Consider the following 19,543-nt stretch of genomic DNA (forward strand, 5'->3'; position numbering starts at 1 on the left):
ATTTAAAGGGCATATAAATCACTTTTTCAGCTTTTCTATTGTTTTGAAATAAAGCCAAAGAAAGCTAGTGACAGGAGCAAGAGATGGAGATCATGGCAGATCTAAATTGTTGACTTTATTGATATTATGGATTGCACAAGAAATTTATTTTTTTTTAGCGTGTGATATCTTTCATTTGCATTCTTTGCTCATCTCAGGTGTGTCTGGGAGCAGAAGCAGAGGATAAGTTCCATACAGTGGAGATAGAAGGAGTGACGTACGATGGCAAGACGACCAAAATCCCACTTGCTGTATTGAAGCCTTCTATTCTCCCTTCTGTAAGTGCTTTATTCTGCAGTAGTGATCACTAGAGTGACAAGTGAGTACATACTGAAAAAAAAAACATAATAGATTTAGATATAATAATCCTTCTGTTAATGATCTTTTGACTATTCTGACTTTATAATTTAATGTATTAACTATATAGTAATTATAACAGTAAGTGCCCTCTGTTGGCTTTAACACAAAACTTTCACATTTAGGCTCAAAAACTAATGAGAAGAAACTTAAAATGTGTGATTTCCCCTCTGAATGTGTGAAGGACATTAGAAAATCTCATCAGAATAAGCAGAAACAGTAATTTTATCACTAGTATGTGCAGAAATTGTCCCATCTATAAAAACAAAATTATAATCTATAAAAAAACAATTATTGTAACTAGAAGTAGACTAGACTTACATGCTTACTTACAGTGTTTTAGAAGAAAAAACAAATGTTTATTTTTATTATACATACTTTATACATATGTTGGTTCAAAATGGCAATCTGAAGTGCAAGTTTATGTTTTGTCAGGTTTGCAGCATTTGAAATATTGAAATCATTAACTCCTAAATGTCAGCTATGAGGCTTTATTACATTTGTATTACACTGTTATCATTTTCCTTCTAAGCAGAAATTCAATTTCTGTTATTGCGAGGCCATATCTGCTTGTTGAGATGTGTGTTTTTTTATAGTGCTGGAAGTATGTGCCTCATAAAAATTCCTGCTTTGCAGAAGCTGGTCGAGTCTTGATTGACAGATTGTTTCAGGGCTGGGTTAGGACACTGTTGCATCATCCGGACAACGAGCAAAATCTCTCCCTGACGTCATTAATCGCACCCCTATTCAACATCTCTGGAAAATATGACCGATTCCATATCTGGAAGGAATGTAATGCTTTCTGGCTCTGTGCTAACAAAGCAGGGTTTACATTGCACACTCATCTGTCTGTTTGTGGGGATGAGTGAAGGAGTGCTTGGTTAGTACAATAAGTCTTTGTGCACGGGACAGAATTTCAGAGTTACTGAGTTTTTGGTTTATTCTACTGTACATAGGGCTAAAAACTACTTCAATATCAGTATGTGTTACCATCAAAAATGTTTCTATAATTATTTTTGAACACATTTCCAATTCCTTTTTCAATATTTGAGTCAAAAGTGGCAGAACACCATTTTAATTCATGAATGAATATGATATATCTGAATACTCCAGCAGCCAAATATTGAGAGGGCTTATCTTTTAGGATATGTCTGGAACATGGCAGCCATTTGAAAGCCGCTTTATTTCTGTTCTAAAATAAAAGGATGTCCTGCGACTTTTGAATCACCCTGTTTATTATTTACAGCATCTGCCACTGACAGACTTTCGTTACAGGGTGCATTACATAAACTGAAAAATTCTTTATTTTTTTTATTTATTTATTTATTTATTTTAATAGAAGGTACAAAAATCCATTGGACATACTCTTAAACTTTTTTTCTCTAATTCTTATATTGTTCATATTAATATTGGAATTATATTGTGTCGACTGAAATTAAAACACTTTGTGATATTAATTTTGAACACATGGTCTAACCCTGGAACTGTGCAAAATGACCTTTTGTAACTTGGTACATATGAAGTAAGAAAATGTAACATTGAACATATCATTCTGTGAGGGAACATGTCTGTTGGGCATGTTTTAAAAGAAGAATCAAACGCTGAATGTGTAATAGTGTAATAAACCTAAATTACAAGCTTCTCTCCAGCCCTCGCTCAGGAAACAGTTAGTTCCTTTCTGTTGAAACATATTATGTGCTGATTTTGGACGATAGCTCTGGGTGTCTTGCAGTTTAATGTAATTACACAGCTGTCATTTAAACATTAAACAGAACATCCTCACATGCCATCAGCTGTTTACATCCGGTTGCTATGGACACAAATACTAATACTTGACACTGCGGAATGTTCATTCATAATCTGGCTGCGCCTCGAAATTCCAAGATTGCGCAACAATGTTCTGAGGAGAAGTTTGTTTAGCTTTAAGCCTATCTGAGAATTACGGGTATGTTATGTTCAGAATGCACTGTGTCCAATCAGTTCTGGAAGCGAATCCCTCAGGTATGTAAAACTGAAAACTAAGCGTGAAAGCTGCAGATAATTTTGGTGTTAGGTAATGTGGTCTTCGCTGGACATTTGGATTATGTGATCTCTGTATGAAAAAATAACAATATAGAAAGAATCTAAAGCCCTATCTGGACGGGATTAATTTTTTAGGGGGTCCTGGGTTAATTTGATCTTGTATGGTGGTCCTCTGTGATTTTATTATCCGCCCAGAACCGTAATTACACTTTGAGTGCACGTTTCCATGAGGATCCATGTTAACACAACACCGAGTGGAAATGGAGGAGCTACTGAACGTCATGCCACGTAACCGAGAAAAAAACGTGACCTAAAAACTCCTGTTTTTTTTTTATTGCAGTCCAACAGTGTAAAACATTTTTTCACAAATGTCCCCCTGAGAAACTAATCCCGTCTGGATCGGATTTAAGACACTGTGTTTCAAAAAATTAAAATTGATGACATTATGTCCCTTAGATCCTGTTTACACTTGGTCACTTCTTATGAAAGGGTATTTGGATTGTATTCTGATAAGATTTTAGCTACATGTTTTTACACATGGAAGTCAAATACATTAAAGTTCTTAGTTAAACAGAAATGCCACTGCTGCTTGGACCATAATATGCAAATCTCATCATTATATGGGTTTTTCTGTGATGAGGGAAAAGAGCGCCATCTACCCACTCAGAGAGAGCGAGGCCAATTGTGCTCTCACAGGGCTCCGGCAGCTGATGGCAGGCTACATGACCGGGATTCGAACCAGCGATAGTGGCAGCGCTTTAGACTGCTGGACCACTCGGTTCCCCCTGTGTTCAATGTTGCTTCAAACTCTATTTGTCACTCTGTCGCTTTGTCCATGGCCGCTTGTTGTCATGTCATGCCTACAAATCGAGTCCACAGGGTGAATAAATGGTCAGTGTGAACAGGGTAACAACTAAACCCCAATTTGACTTGATTCCACATGGTAGCGCTGATTAAATGAATAGGGTAAACCTGTGGTAAAAAAAAATATTGGTTGTCAAATTTTGTGAAACCGACACTTTTGTGTTTAGACTGAATATTATGTGGATTGTTCTTATCCAGATAAAATTCAGATGCCATGGTTCTAAATTAAAAAGGCTTTAGTTGGCTAATGAGGGGTTCTTTCTTTTTGTGTGTATTCTGTAGTTAAGTTTAGGAGGTTTTGAAGTTACTCCTCCTGTCTCGTTCCGTCTGCAGTCCGGAGCTGGCCCAGTCTACATAAGCGGACAACATTTTGTTAGTAAGTTCTTGCTTCTCCACCAGTTTTGTTAATTAAGGAACTTCCCAAACATGGTAAACAAACGTTAATAGCATTGTGACTATGTACACTTTCTTTATCCATTCTCTCCCTGTGGTGTGTAGGTGTGAAAGAGTCTGATGATGAGGAAGAGGAAGAGGAGAACAACTCATCACCAGTAAAGAGACCGTCCAGCTTGGCCCCTGGCAAAGTAAAACAGGTATGAACGTAGTTTAGCTTTTGGTGCAAACCACAACAGAATCTTGAGATAATTTGATATCATTCAGCAACAAGAGCTTTAGTCACATTAACTTTCCAAGCATCCCAAAACCACCAGATAAAGCATTATTATTCCAGAGAATAATCAGCGTCAGTGTCTACTGTAAATTATTCTGTATCTGCTATAAAGATTCAGATTTGAATATAAATGATCCATTAACAACTCAAACTCATAAGTATCTACTTTAAAAGATTCAGTAATTGATAGAAATGGCTCACCATCTTCTAGAAACAATTCAGTAACTGATAGAAATGGTTCAGTTTCTGCTATAAATCATTCAGTGTCTATTATAAATGATTGTACAACAGATAGAATCCATTATCTACTAGACATGAATCACTGTCTGATAAGCAAGAATCGTATCAGTATCTGCTCTAAATGATTCAGTATCCGTTCTAAATGATTCAGTACAGGTTCTAAATTATGTAGTGTCTGCTCCAAATGATTCAGTTGCCGTTTTCACTAACTCTAAATAATTTATCTACTGTAAGTGATGTAGTAACTGATATAAATGGTTTGTAACATGTGATTTAAGTGGGGGAGAGGGATGGGAGGATGGGCCCAGTAGGGTTTAAAGTGTTAAGATGTGGCCAAAAATATGTATATATTATATGGACAAAAATGGGTTACTAAAACAATAGTTTTGCAAGTTATGTTTTTTTTTTCTTATCATTGTTCTTTTTTCTAATTATTGTATTTATCAGGATAATTATTGTTAGGTAAATAATGCATGATTTTGTGAATGTTAATGATTCTGTGTTGGTCCAGTGTTGGTTACTTTCTCCTCTTTATGCAGAAAAAACTAAAAATGGACTCAGATGAGGACGACTCGGATGAAGATGATGATGATGACAGTGAAGATGATGATGACGATGATGAGTGAGAATATTTATATTTTTTAAAGGAAGTAATGCGGTTTGAATTAGTGAAGGACATCAGACTTTGTCAGTAATCTGATTAATCAATTTACATAAATGTGTACAATATATTTTGTGTGTTTTTAGTGATGATGAAGATGAAAAGGCAGTTGCGAAGAGCCCCATTATAACCCCAAAGAAAGTAAGTGGATTTTTTTTATTTTTTTTTTATATACACTCAGTGTGGACAATATAACACTAAAATATTAGCACAATAGGTTCAGGGTATTTTGCTGTAACTGTCTTCTTGGAGATATGAAAAACACTGAAAAATATTTTATTAATTTCAAGAAAGTGCTACTGCAGCAAAATAAAGTATTATAAACTGTAATGTTTTTAAACATTTAGTAAAAACAAATAAAATATTTGTCTTGTAAACATTTGTCATTTTTGTGAAAAACATGAACTTACCAACAGTTGTACAAATGATAATAATCTAAAACGAACCAAAAAAAAATCAAATAATATTTAGCAAAGAAAACTACCAAAAACTTGAGTGCAGAATATTAATGCATGCATATAAACTGCAAAATGAACAATTATACAAAAATACCCTTAAAGATAAATAAGCACAGTAAATAAGGCTGTTATTACCAGGCTTAAGTGACACAAATCTGCTCAATGCATTTTTGCTCAATGTGGCTCAGATCTGAGTTTTTCCTGTCTGTTTAAATGAGCCAAATCTGATTTTGTTCAAATCAGATTTAAATAATTTTCATATGTGGTCCTAAATTGGATTCATAATCGATCCATGGACATGGGACATGAATGTGAACTGTCAAATCAATCAGAAATTATGCATGTTTTTGCTTTTTGCGCATGCGCTACATGCTTCTTCTCTCTTTAGCTGCAAAAACAACAAAAGCAAGCAGCCTGGCCTTTTTTCACCTCCTCAACCTTTCATCTTTTCTCTCCACTCCAGCAAAAGATGCTCCACATATGAGCTGTTAACACATCCATTTTCCTTTATAAAGCTATGAGTCGCCTCTCAAATATGAGTTTTTTCTGTTGTTTGTAGAGTAGGCGATGTTTAAACAGGTATCAATGTGCGCATATGAGACGTTTCAGGGACAGATTCGTTCACATTCCACAGATACAGGTCACTTACATTTGTGAATGTGAGCCGTCAAAATGGTCAAATCTGATCTGAGCAAAAAATCGGATTTGTGCAATGTGGCTTGTAATGTGAACACAGCCAAACAGACTGCTTTCAAGACTATTAAATATGGCTGTTATCATAATATATATATTTTTAAATCAAGATATTGCTGTGTACAATACAATATGACACACACCTAATTTACACTTGTCAGAAAAACAGGGGTGGGGAAGTTGTACTGGTTGTGCTCTGTGCATTTTCTGTGAGAAAAGGAGAATTGTAAGAGGTGGCCAGTAGGTGCCAGTATCAGCATTGAACCAGAGAGAAGGAGAGAAAGATGAGAGCTAAAGGAGAGAGTAAGTGTAACTAAGAATGGAGTTTGTGAGAGACTCATTCTTACCATTTCAACACGCCCATTATAAACTCATAATCGTTCCATTAACGCACCATGCTTGATCCCTACGCCCATTTGATTGCTCTCAGCGCAGCGTCCAGTGTAGTAAGTCATGCACATCAGACTGCAGACCTTTATTTTTTTTCTCTGCTCAGTTATGTGAGCTCTGAGATGATGAAGTGTGTGTAATATTCATCTATATGAAGTTGAGTTAACTTTACAACCACTTGGAGCCTCATCAGAGCTGTGTGTTTAGCGGGATGGCATACTTTTGATGCAGCCCCTGCACCCATCTGTTTTTAGAGCTGTAAGTGTTCTGTCTAGAGCATAACAACTGCACTACTCTATAATCTGGCTACATGCCTGCTGGCCAGCCAGACACATGCAGCAGGTATCTGCACTTCATACTGTACGAGAGCCACTCACCCAGCACGGCCTGAGACTACTCAACACCCTTTCTTGTCATCTCTCTCACTCTCTCACTCTGTCCATTCTCTCCTCTCTGTTCATTCCTTCTTGTCACCTGAGCTCTTTCAGCGCCTGGCCTTTGTGTGCAGGCGATGTGTTAATGTAAATTTTAGGAGTTGAGTTTGTGTGGCCTAAATGTGGTCCAGACTTTGCAAAATGCCTTCAGAAAAGCTGCATATATTGTTGTTTAAAAATGAAAGGGGTCTAAAAATTAGAAATGTTGTTAAATTATGTTAAGGGGTCAGTAATATAATGATATTTTCCTTTTCTGGGTCATATCACGCATAGTGTCAGTTTAAAACAAAAACAAAAAAAAACATTACTTTCTGACCATTGCATTAGTAAGACTATACAGCTCTGGAAAAAAAATGAGACCACTTAAAAATGATGAGTTTCTTTAATTTTACCAAATTGAAAATCAAGAGAAAGATGGATGATCACAAGCCATTAAACCAAGCTGAACTGCTTGAATTTGTGCACCAGGAGTGGTGTTTTTTTTTTTTTTATCCAAAAGCTGTGTGTAAGACTCAGGGGCACAACTACATACTTTTTGGGGTGTATGCCAAAGTAATATCTGCGCACCTGGGGGGAGAGACACGTTTTAAAATGGGGCAGTGTGGGATGCGTTTCAAAATTGTCACCGGGGGTGGGTGGGGGGTTGGTGGTGAGATGCGTTTTAAAATTCTCAGCGTCCTGTCATTACTTTCCCACCGCGCTCCGCAAATTTATTTGGGGCTTGGATTTGGCGTCCCCTCCAGTGCAGCGCCCATATGCATCGCATAGGCTGCATACCCCCTTTTTGCGCCACTGGTAAGACTGGTGGAGGAGAACATGATGCCAAGATACATGAAAACTGTGAACTCTTCCTCTAAATCTTCAGGTAGTAAGGTAGTCTAGAGTGAATTTTAGGTTATGTTTTGGATTATTTTCTTGTTGCAGAAACCATCCTCCTTTTCTGTGGACTCATTATTCTGTTTACCCGCATAATATTGCTAGTGCCACTGGCAGCAACACAGCCCCAATGAGTGATGCATCCACCCTCATGCTTAAGAGTTTTCAAGGCACTCATGAAGTTTTATGTTGAGTTTGTCAGTACACAGCACTTGTCTAGCATGGCAGATTCTTTAAATGTTGAGATTTGTAGATAGATACATTTTCTCCTTCTTATTTGACAATTGTTTCTTCTAGCAGTGCTGCACAGTGGAATAGTGCCATACTTAGCTTATCTTGATAGTCATATGGGGGGTTTGCCATATTATTTGCTATTCTTATTAGCATACAAGCAGCTCTCTCTATGTTTTTGTGGTCTTTCGAATCTCAGCTTAAACTCCACTCTAATAAAGCTTTAGACAGTTGCTTATAATAGTTGACAGAAGTTGACTTCAACTGACTGGTTCTAAGCTTGCTTAACTACACTAATGTTCATAGGCTAAGACGTATTTTGGTCTCTTCAGGTCACTTAAGCACAGTCTGCAGCATGAAGAGCTCACTCTTTTGCTGCACGTGGGTAATGCAGTTTGTGTTCACTGTTATTCAAGGCGCTATCTCAGCTCTTAGTGTGTTTAAAGTGAACAGTAATATTGCGATAAGAATAAAAAAATCAATTAATTGTAGGAATATGTGCTGATATGTAAATAGTCCCATTTCTGAATATTGTATAAAATATTTGTGTCCGTGTTACTATTATGTTATTAATGTGTGTGATTGGGCATGTATTCAGGCTCTATATGCAGTATATGGGCATATAAGGATTTAATGGAGTATATGTTTTGTAATGTTGTTAAAGTTTGTTTGTGTGTGTGTGTGTGTGTGTGTGTGTAAGAGAGAGGGGAGATCAAAGGCTTGGAAGTGCATACCTGCTTTGTGAGTTCTCCCTCCTACCCTGAGGGGGATGACAGCTAAACGCTGCTGTCACACACTCATTTAACACATTCTTTCTCTTATTTTTTTCTGATCCCTTCTTTCCTTATCTGGCATTCTCTCCACTTTTCTCTCCTAATTTGTCTTTTTTTTAATTTTGTCTCTTTTAGACTCTTTTTTTTTTTTTACTTTTATTCACTCATCTATCTTTTCTTTCTCTCTTTCTCTCTCTCTCTCTCTCTCTCTCTCTCACTCACTTACTTACTCACACTCTATGGTCCTCCGCAGGGCTGAGGAGTGACAGTATTGTGTAAGGCCCCTCCAGGCCATGACTCGACAGGCTACACACTCCACAAATTACCCAACACTTTTATCACTCCTCACTGACAACCTCCCTAAAAAGATCATAAGAGAGTGTTCAGTTACACAGATAAAGCACGAGTCAATCAGAAGCACAGGAAATTACGGCCTGTGTCACAGGCACTGTCCGACAGGCAACACGCAGGACGGCCGAGGGGCGAAGCCTGTAGCTAAACATTATATTCTGTTGACTTACATTATATTATATTATGTTGACTGTTTGATTGTTTGACTAATCAAAATGTTCTTGTTTTGCTCTTCACAATTTAGGCCTCTCACAAGAAATGTTATCTACTTATATGAGAAGAGAAATAAAAGCATTAAAACAGTTCAAATTAAAGGAACCATCGTTAAAAAAGTGCATTAAACAGAAGATTTTGTAAATATTTATACAAAATAAGCCAAGATAATATAATAGGGTAAAAAATGAAAAGTGCAATGAAATAAAGTGCTTTACTTTTTTTTTCAGCAGCACTGCTGAAAAAGTCTATTCTATTCTGTAGTCTATTCTGTAGTCTATTCTGTAACTAACTGGAAGCCAGTGTCGAGATTTTAGGACTGTAGTGATGTGCTCTGTTCTCTTAGTCTTGGTTAAAACAGCAGCAGCAAGAATTTAAGAATTTTTCAAGATTTATTTAAAGAAAATTCTCTAATATTCCCTAAAGGATTATTCAACAAGTGTATGTAAGAACATTCTTGCTCTGTAAAAAGTAGTTTGTTCTATATTTAAACTGGAAATATTTAAATTAATTAATATTTAAAAATATTTGCTCTTCACAAATGATATCTACTTATGAAATAATCGTCGCTGTCCAATGAAAAACAAGTTTCTCCATTTTTGTCGATTTTTAGTTTACTACATAATTTGAACAGACAAACTGTCCCTTACACTGTGCCAACCTTTCTTGATGAACGGACCAATAGAAGAACTTTAAAATTACCTAAAATACGTTGACTTCCACTGAAAGTTTAGAAGGTTTTTTCCCTTGCTGTTTTGGAGATACCTGTTTTTCATTGGACAGTGACGATATATTGTGTATTCTACACAGTATTTGTAACACAGTAATATCATGATTTTGAACAGTCTGTATCTAGGTAATAGCAGTGTTCTGTATGTTTTGTGTTTGTTTTGCTATCAACTTTTTTGTATAATTGTTTTATATTTATATGCATGCATTAAGTATTGTACAATTTAGGAATTTGCTAGATTATTTTTGATACATTTTATCGTTTTTATACAGAATCACAGTCTTAGTGCGTCAATGTTGTATACAACATTGACAAAAAATTACTGATTTAAAACAAACTATCTTGACATTTTAAGACCCATTTTTGTAAGTGATGTAAGGGGAAAATATTAATGCAATTAAAAATATTCTATATAGCGTAAAATAGTATTTGTTTGAGTATGGAGCATTTTTTAAATAGCCTAATTAATTAAAATGTGGGTAACATGTTGTTTAAAATAAAACTTAACAAACTGGCTCATCCTCATTTTTGTTCTCTCATTGTTAAGGAAAGCAAAAATGATTGAGGTCATCATCCATATATTATACAATGAATCAATAATATAATTATCATGACATGACTACCCATTTATTTATCGAGGAGAGGCCATTAATATGAACAATCTACTGCATTGTTATTATATCATCTATGTTTTAAAATGACAATTATATTTTTTATTGTAATAAATTCTCATTGCAATTAAATAGTTAAAAAAATGCCTTCTGCTACCATTTAAAGCTTCTTTTATGGTACATTAAAAATAAGACGTATTATGTGGCCTACAGTCTATCAAGTGATGTATTGCAGTCTGACCACATGGGTCATTTAAACATTACAAAGCAGTAGTCATATTCTTAATTAAATACATTGCCTTATTTCCATAATCACCGTAGCTTTGTAACCGTATCTAATGCAGGTTTTCCTGTTTCTTCCTTGTGATAGTCCAGGATAGACAGGTTGTGAAGTTCTCTTTCTTTCTTCTCAGGCCACAGAGAAAAGCAAGAGTGCAGATAAACAGAATGGTTCTCCTGGGAAAAAAGACGGCAAACCTGAGAAGCCCAATAACCAGGTGAGTGAACAACAAGATCTAATGATTCTGAAATGATTATACATTGTGTGATTTTAAATGTTTATATAAGTAGTATGTGTGTAGCTCAGCTACAGTAATTGCTCTAGTCAATTGTTGTAATATAAAATGTTACTATAAATATGAATTGTTTTAAATATTTTCTTAACTTCATAATAGCATCACACTTGTAAAAGTAGAGAAGATGAGTTTAAATATTTAAGTTGCTGGAATTAATGTCTAATCTTGCATTTTAAAAGTGGATATTCTTCTTAAAGCAGAGCTGTATATTTACATAAATAAGCTCAATTGTCTTTTGTCAATTGTTTCCTCCAACATTACTTAAAGGTTTTATCAATTTTTTTATAAACTTAGATTTAGATTAGATTTAGTTTTCTCTTATTTTTTTCTCTTTGTACTGCACAGATTTAATTCAATAATGACAGACATGGCACATATTGTTTAGGAAAAGCTGCCAAATTCAGAATAAATGCCTACAGTACAAACAGCCACTTAAAAAAAACAAACAAAAAAAACATGACGGGTGTCTGAAATCTTTAAGGCAAGGCAGGTTTATTTTTATAGCAACTTTCATACACAATGGCAGTCCAAACTGCTTTACATAAGAAATAAAAGAAATAAGAAATAAAAACTGTTCAAATTAAAATAACCATTGTTAAAAAAAGTGCATTAAAAAGAAAATTTAGGAAAATCTGTACAAAATAAGCCGAGATAATATAATAGGGTAAAAAATAAAAAGTGCAATGAAATAAAGTGCTTTACTTAAAAGCACAAAGCACAAGAAAGAGTACAGTCTTTAACCTGGATTTAAACAATTCCACATTTTGGGCATTTCTACGATTTTCAGTTAGTCTGTTCCAGTTACATGCAGCATAATCACTAAAAGTTGCTTCTCTATGTTTAGACTGAACTCTGGGTTCAGCTAACTGACCCGAGTCCGTGGATCTAAGAGATCTATTGGGTTTATATTCTCTAAACAGATCTGCAATGTATTCCGGGCAACAACTGTTTAGTGATTTATAGACTTTCAGCAGCACTTTAAAGTCTATTCTGTAACTAACTGGAAGCCAGTGTTGAGATTTTAGGACTGTAGTGATGTGCTTTGTTCTCGTAGTCTTGGTTAAAACTCTGGCAGCAGAAAGAATTTAAGAATTTTTCAAGATTTATTTAAAAAAAATTCTCTAATATTCCCAAAATGATTATTCAACAAGTGTATGTAAGAACATTCTTGCTCTATATTTTTTATTTATTATTATTGGATTATTTCTTAAATTAAATTATTGGATTAATTAAGGTCAATAGTTCCCACTTTATAATACGTGTCTCTAATAACTGTGTAGTTACACATTAACAATCCATATAATAACAGTGTATCTATTGGTACACAGATTACAGATTTATTACAGTTGTACAGGTTATATAATTGCAAAAGTTTTTAAAGTCTGCTTATGTGTAATAGCGCAAGTAATTACATGTTGTGATGTGTGTAAATTGTCACATGTAATAGTGTGTTTGGAATAAATAAATAGGTAACACTTTACTTGGATGGTCCATTTGATGGCTTTGTTGATGCTTAACTGACATTCAAATAACAATTAACTGAATGTCTATTAACTGCAACTTAAACATATGTCGAATGTAAATAATAAAACATAGACCATAACCCTACACCTAACCCTAACCTAAACCTTACCTTTTAATCTAACTCTAAACCCAATGCTAAAATGTTAAGATTAGAGTTTGGGTTAGAGTTGGATGTTGGGTTACATTCAATAGAGATTCATTTACTTACACCTTTCAGTTTAATTGCATTTATTAGACATTCAGTTGAATGTCAGTTGAGCATCATCAAATGGACCATCCAAGTAAAGTGTAACCAATAAATACATATTACATAATACATAATAATACATAACATTTCTCCAGTAGCTCTTGTCTGCAATATAATTAGGGCTGTTGTTGTTTTTCAGTAGTAAATATCATTGTTCATATTTTGCTGTGTCTAACTGGGACTGACGTGTAATTACATAACATGCAATAAATCTGTATCAGTGCATAATTTACCAGTTGTTACATGGATGGCTAATGTGTAACTACACAGTTACTAGACGCCTTTTTTTTAAGGTGTGACTGTTTATGAAAGCCAATTCAGTTGCTTTTAGGTTTTCACTTTTTCCAGCATATGAACATATTAGTTTGTATCTTAAAAGTCTTTTCATTTGTGAATGTGCCCCAGCTGTACAAATGTCTGAAATTTATGATACCCTTGTTCTCCAGTGTCTGTTAGCATTTAGTGTAAAAGCACTAAAAGGAGCAGCTAAGTAATGATAGGAATGGCTTTGAAAATAATAATGAATACAACTTTCAAAGCTCAGGCTGATTAGTGAACATCAACCCAATCAATCCTTTAAAGACATGGGAGGTCCCAAATCCACAGAGCTGTTATTCATGTGTCCTGATGATAGTGGGCCCAAAATACCTTAGTACACTTTTAATAATCAGGGGTACTAAACAGAAACTGCCTTGACATTTCAGGCACAAAGAGCGTTCAGTGCATGGAAAGAGCATGGAAAAGGCTGAAGCTATCCCGCACTGTTTTCCCAGGCAAGGAAATCGCAAAGCGTTCTAAAGAGCTGCTGGTGGCTCAGATCCCAAAACATCCAATTTAAAGGGTCGTTTGCGGCTCGCTATTAAAAACAAACTCGTCTGTGAGCCCCAGAGCTCTGGCAGAGTGACTGACTGTCTGGATCTGAAGTGTATTTGTGTGCGCGTGTGTATGAAGTGTGTATATATACAATATATATGCATTTATAGTGCCTATAAAAGTAATCCCTCCTATCTTCTTATAAGTGACAGTAATATTCTCCTCTTTAAAGTGACAGCGGTCCATTCAGTTAATGGAAGTGGTCAAACAGTTAATCAAGTGATTTGTAGAATTAAGACACCTGCCTGGAAGGTCCAGTTACTGGATCTTGCTAAAAAAATTAACTATTAAGACAAAAGAATACTCCACACAACTCGGAGAGTCATTGAACACCCACTGCAATTCAGTTAAATCAGTCATTAAAAATGAAAGAAATATGACTTGTTTAAATCTTGAGTCAACACAACGTCTATGCCTACAATGTAGCTTGTGCATGTGGACTATTCTGCTGTGTGCATTTATTCTTGTGCATTCTCCTCTTTGTGCTGCTCTGCATTTAAGCATTGACACCAGAATGTGTAGTCGTGACCTCAAGGCTTATACGACCAATCACAATTGCTGCTTCACTATGACATTTCTGGGGAGGCGAATGTCAGGTTAAAATACTGTATAGCAGTGTTTTTAACCTGTGGTAGGTACTGCAATGGGGCTGTAGTTAGTTCAGCAAAAATGTAAGATGTCAGATCTTTTGGTTAATTTATTACAAAGCAAAACATGTTTATGTCTCAGATAAATAGATAAAAATAGGCTCTGTGACAACAGAAGATGCTGAAGCTGGACCATTTACAAGTGAAGCAGCCACTGTTACTCTTAACTGAGAGAACAGAGAAAAGCAGCATAAATCAAAATGAGAAAAAAAAAACAGTGAGTGCCTATCACAAGATTAGACATTTTATTTGGTTTTAAGCTGCAAATAAAATATTTTGGGAAGCCAAGGAAAGTTTTGTGCTGGGTAAAGTGTGCCATGAGTTGTGGACAAAAGGTTGCTAACCCTTGATCTATAGCATAGGGTACACTGTTCTGTGTAAGATATGCATATGCAAGATCGGCTTTGGCATAGATTTATTGTAACACAGAATCACAAATTGGCCAAAGCCGTGAAATAATAAGACTAGTGAGGAATACCAGACACATTAAACCACCACACCACGCTACACAGTGAAGCATGGTGGTGGCAGCATCACGTTGTTGGCAGCAGGCCCCTGAAAGGATGAAAGGTAGAGTGTAAGTTAAATGCAGAAAAACACTGCAGAGAAATCCTGGAGGACAATCTGATTCAGCCTGCTAGAGAAATGCACCTCCTTTTCATTTTCTAGCTCGACAGTGACTCAAAGCGTAGACCAAAAAAACAAGATGCATATTCTAGAGTGGCTGAGCCAATAACCTATCTACACAGACAGAGTGCTTTTTTTGTAGCCAATGGTGCATCTTATAAATATTGAATAAATAAAAAGTGGAATATTTATGCAGTCACTTGTTATACATTTTGCAATTTATTTTGTTATTCTTGTCAGAATTTTAAGCTTTATTGACCTTGGTAGACACTGTATACAGGCTACAGTGTTTTATTTAACTCTGTATGTATTGAGTAGTGTTTGTTATTACCTGAAATTGGTGGCATTGGTACATTTTAGTGGACAGTCTGAGCAGATGCACACTATAATAAAGGCCCTAGCAATCTTTTAAGAACTGTGAGAAAGGTCAGAAAAGTTGTCTTGATGTCCTTCAGGCTTTTTGTGTTAAACAGGCTGAAGCTGTTAAATGAACCTCGTCACCAATTACCTGAAATAGGCAGTTAATTCACAGTGATGGCAGAACAACCAGCCCAAACAAAGACTACACATTTTCCTCCTAGATAAACAGATTTTACCTGTGGAAATCACCCCCTCAGGGCAGACTTGACCTCTTTATATGTGTGTGTATATGCGTGCACACTCCTCTTTCTGAACTAATCTGGCCTCCTTTTGTTCCTGGTGTCAGTTCACTTGACCTAACGAAAAAAAAGGCCAAGTTAGCACATTATTAGCTTAAGAGATGCTTGTCGTGAGGAGTGCTAATCACCTGGTACGGCCTGGGGCAGTCTAAATGTGTATGTGCACATATAGGTGTGTATGTGTGTTAGTGTATGTGAGTGTATGCACACTCATGTATTCACTAGGAATGTGCCATATCATATCTTACATGATATCTTACATGGTTATACTTGTTGAAAAAAATATTCATGTAATTATAATAGCAGTATTCTAAAGTGGTATTAGTTTATTAATTGGTTATATTTGCTGTTTTTATTTATGCATTAAATATTCTGTATTTTCAGTATTATGGTAGTTTTTCGGGTTATGTTACTTTTGTCACATTATTTTGTTATATTATCATTTTGTACAACATCTGAGTCTGGATAAATTTCATAGGGCCATAACGATTAATTGACAAACAAATTTCACACTTAAAAGTTTTTTTGTGTTTGTTTTGAAGCAGTAATAATGATGACACAATAATAAACATATTTATTTGTATAGCACCTTTCATACATAAAAATGCAGCTCACAGTGCTGTTCATACAAACAGATAAGATAAACAAGTAAATTAAAATTAACAATAAAAATAAGACACATTAAAAAAATAACAAAATAATAAAATGCTAATAAGCTGTGTAGAAATGCAATGTAAAACTGCAAAAGGGGCAAATAAAATAAGGTGAGATTATGAATGGTTGTATCTATAAAATGTTAAAATAAATCAATAAAATAGTTATTAAAACAAAGTTTATAGAGATATGTCTAGAGAAATCTAGGAACAGGAGCTGTACCCACTGGAAACAGAAATAATCATTAACTAATCGACTAATAATATTCTAAATGTAATATTCTAACTAATAATATAAATAATCATTAGTTGCCTCAAAGTCAAAAGATAATTTACTTATCATATCATACTGAACATTTTAATGTGTTAAACTAAATAAAAGTTTATTATTTGATGCAGGAGTATATTCTTGAAATAAGTAATTCTAAAGTATTCTTCTGTGTTTTGTCATATCACCAAGAATATTGATATTACAAAAATAACCTGAAATAACGGGATGATATATTAATGTATTACAGCTCTAGTGTACACACCTGTGGAATGTTATGTTGACTGTAATATAATACTTAATTTTAATGTAAGTCTTTTTTTCTCCTTCCCCCAAAGATTAGAAACTTCATCCACATCTGAACCTCCACTATGCACACACACACACTTAAGACACCCCCCTATATCCGGTGGGCCACTCCTCTGCCATTAGTCCTCATTAGCGCTCGGTGTTTGATGTTGCTTCAGGCCTTAAGCAGAACGGAAACGAAGTGCTCTGTGATTATCGAGCGACAGACGACCTTTTCCTCAACACTCAACACCCTCTGCTGCATGACCTATCAGACCACTGAGCTGGATCATTGTTTAGAGCACTGCAGGACAGCTACACCAGATTCCGCGAATAATCACGGAGCTCAGCGTCCTGCAGGTGCCGCATTTAAGCAAAACATGTAATCTCAGCAGTTTGGACACGCAGTTCAGTGCCACAGCTTGTGAGCCTGTGGAACACATTTCAGAAAGATCTGAAGCATCGTGCTCAGTTTACAGGGCCTCTCTCTCTCGCTTTCCAAGTGGAGCTGGGTTTGAGTTTGCAGAGAGTGATGCGTAGCAGATGAGGCATGATGTCTCTGTTTCTAAACAGGTGGGAGGCTTGTAAAATGCGTATCATCTGCTGTCTGGTGATTGCAACACTTCTGGCTAATTGAAATCAGGACTCTCTGCAACTGGCAGGATGGTTTTCAAATGGTCTAATCAACAGCATTCTGTGCCCCTGCTAAAAAAAAATAAAACACAGTGCTTAGTGCTTAGCATACAGCATGTGGGAAATATCTTTGTGCACTGTAAATTGTACAGTGGCATGCAAACATTCGGGCGAGAATTTTTGCTACACGTGTAAAAATGGCCTGACTTGCAAAAGCATAAAGTAAAAAATAAATTATTTGGGGAAATATTTAAGCAGGAATATTATATTTTTTCATTTTAAAATTAAAATCTTCCTTATTTTAAGTTTAAAAACAACAAAAAAGTAAAAAGCGCCCAAAGCAACAGTGCAACACCACCTTTAACAAGCATTACAGAAGGTGGCTGAAAACTCTTCAACTCTTCCTCTACAGGGAAGTCACAGTATTTCAGTTAAATGTAAATCTACAAGCTAAACCCACAAGTGATTGGATGGTTACAGACACTCATTGTGGTATAGTAATTGGGTGAAATTTAGTTTAAATTAACCAAACAAGGTCAAAAATGTATGCTGACATGCCACATACCATGAGACAGAAACTACAATCATGTCTACTATCAAAATGGGACAGAAACTGCCATCAAAAGTAATCATACCATGACTTTTGCCACATCCCAAAAAAGCTGAAATGCTGCAGTGAAGAAAAAAGAATAGCTACCACCACCATGCTTAGCAGTTGCCTCTTTTCTTTTATTAATTTTTTTTATTCCTCAAAACACTTTTTTTTCGCGCTTTCCATTCCTCATTATTCACCAATTCTTTAATCTTTTGTTTTTACAGACAGTGTAACCATTGCTTTCAGAATTTGCTAGTGTTTAATTAAACGCCACTGGGTGCAACACAATCCTAAATCATGATCCATCCACCCCCATGTTTAACATTTGGTGAGGTGTTCTTTTCATGAAATATTTCACTTTTTTTCTTTACAGATAAACCTTTGCTTACATTTATAATTATTAAGAAATTGGAATTTGGTCATAAGGATTCTGTTTAAATATATATAAAAAAAGATAATAAAATAAAACAAATTTGACATACCCGTTCATTTATGTTAATGTTAAATAGTAAAAGTGGTGAAATTGAGGTCATCATAAATAATTGAGGTCATATACATATATTGTACAATAAGTTTATGTAATTATTGTGACGGGCCTTTTGGCCACCGCTGTTGAACCTATTTATGTTTTCCTACAGTACACCCAGGCACAGCATGGTGTTGATGCTGGTTGAATCAGGTGATGCTTGAAAAGTGTATTTTTTTTCTTGGGTCCTTCCAGTTAATGATTCTGATTGCTAGGTTGAAAATAATAAACACTGTTTAGACGCTAAAGTTGTGTTTGAGCAAAGTTCTGACTTCCAGAACGCCTACATAAATTGGCATCCAGCAGTGTCAAAGAGGAGACACTGACGTGTCTCAGCTATGTGTGTGTGTGTGTGTGCGCACGCACTGAGAATGGACGATTACATCAAATGGTGGCGTGCTAGTCATTAAGTGTTGTCCCATGGCATCTGTAATCAGCGTCTGCTGCAGATTAAAAAGCTGGCTGCACTCTCTGCCTATCAGCTGTCTCTGGTCCACAGCTGTCCTCTCCCAAGAAAAAAAAAAAACACCCAGCTTTATAATGACTACACCACACTGGGCCCATGGCCTATAGCCAGCATTCAGAGAGCATATGTCTGCCTGTGTGTGTGTGTGTGTGTATGTGTGCGCACACACACATTTGTCCTTTAATTTGATACCTTTTGATCTGTGACACACACGTCAATCTTTAAAGAGGAAAAAGAGGGCAGGACACTGATGTTCTAGACGTTCCTTCAAGTTTGCGCTTTGCTTTAAAACCGAATGCCTGGTTATTATGTTGGTTTAGGAAAGCAAGTGAAGACATTAGGGCTTGAG

At 35.7% G+C, this 19,543-nt stretch overlaps 1 protein-coding gene across 2 annotated transcripts in view; it reads left to right on the forward strand.

The window, feature by feature from the left end:
• Positions 1-19,543, forward strand: part of npm1b (nucleophosmin 1b) — a 36,358-nt gene that overhangs the window by 2,522 nt on the left and 14,293 nt on the right. For both annotated transcript variants that reach the window (XM_022683548.2, XM_049484050.1), the window contains exons 3-8: positions 198-317; positions 3,565-3,658; positions 3,781-3,875; positions 4,732-4,814; positions 4,940-4,994; positions 11,027-11,110. In XM_022683548.2, the coding sequence (XP_022539269.1) occupies positions 198-317; positions 3,565-3,658; positions 3,781-3,875; positions 4,732-4,814; positions 4,940-4,994; positions 11,027-11,110 (531 nt within the window). The remainder of the gene's footprint in view (positions 1-197; positions 318-3,564; positions 3,659-3,780; positions 3,876-4,731; positions 4,815-4,939; positions 4,995-11,026; positions 11,111-19,543) is intronic.

The sequence above is a fragment of the Astyanax mexicanus genome, chromosome 10, assembly GCF_023375975.1.
Source record: "Astyanax mexicanus isolate ESR-SI-001 chromosome 10, AstMex3_surface, whole genome shotgun sequence".
Taxonomy (NCBI): Eukaryota; Metazoa; Chordata; class Actinopteri; order Characiformes; family Acestrorhamphidae; genus Astyanax; species Astyanax mexicanus.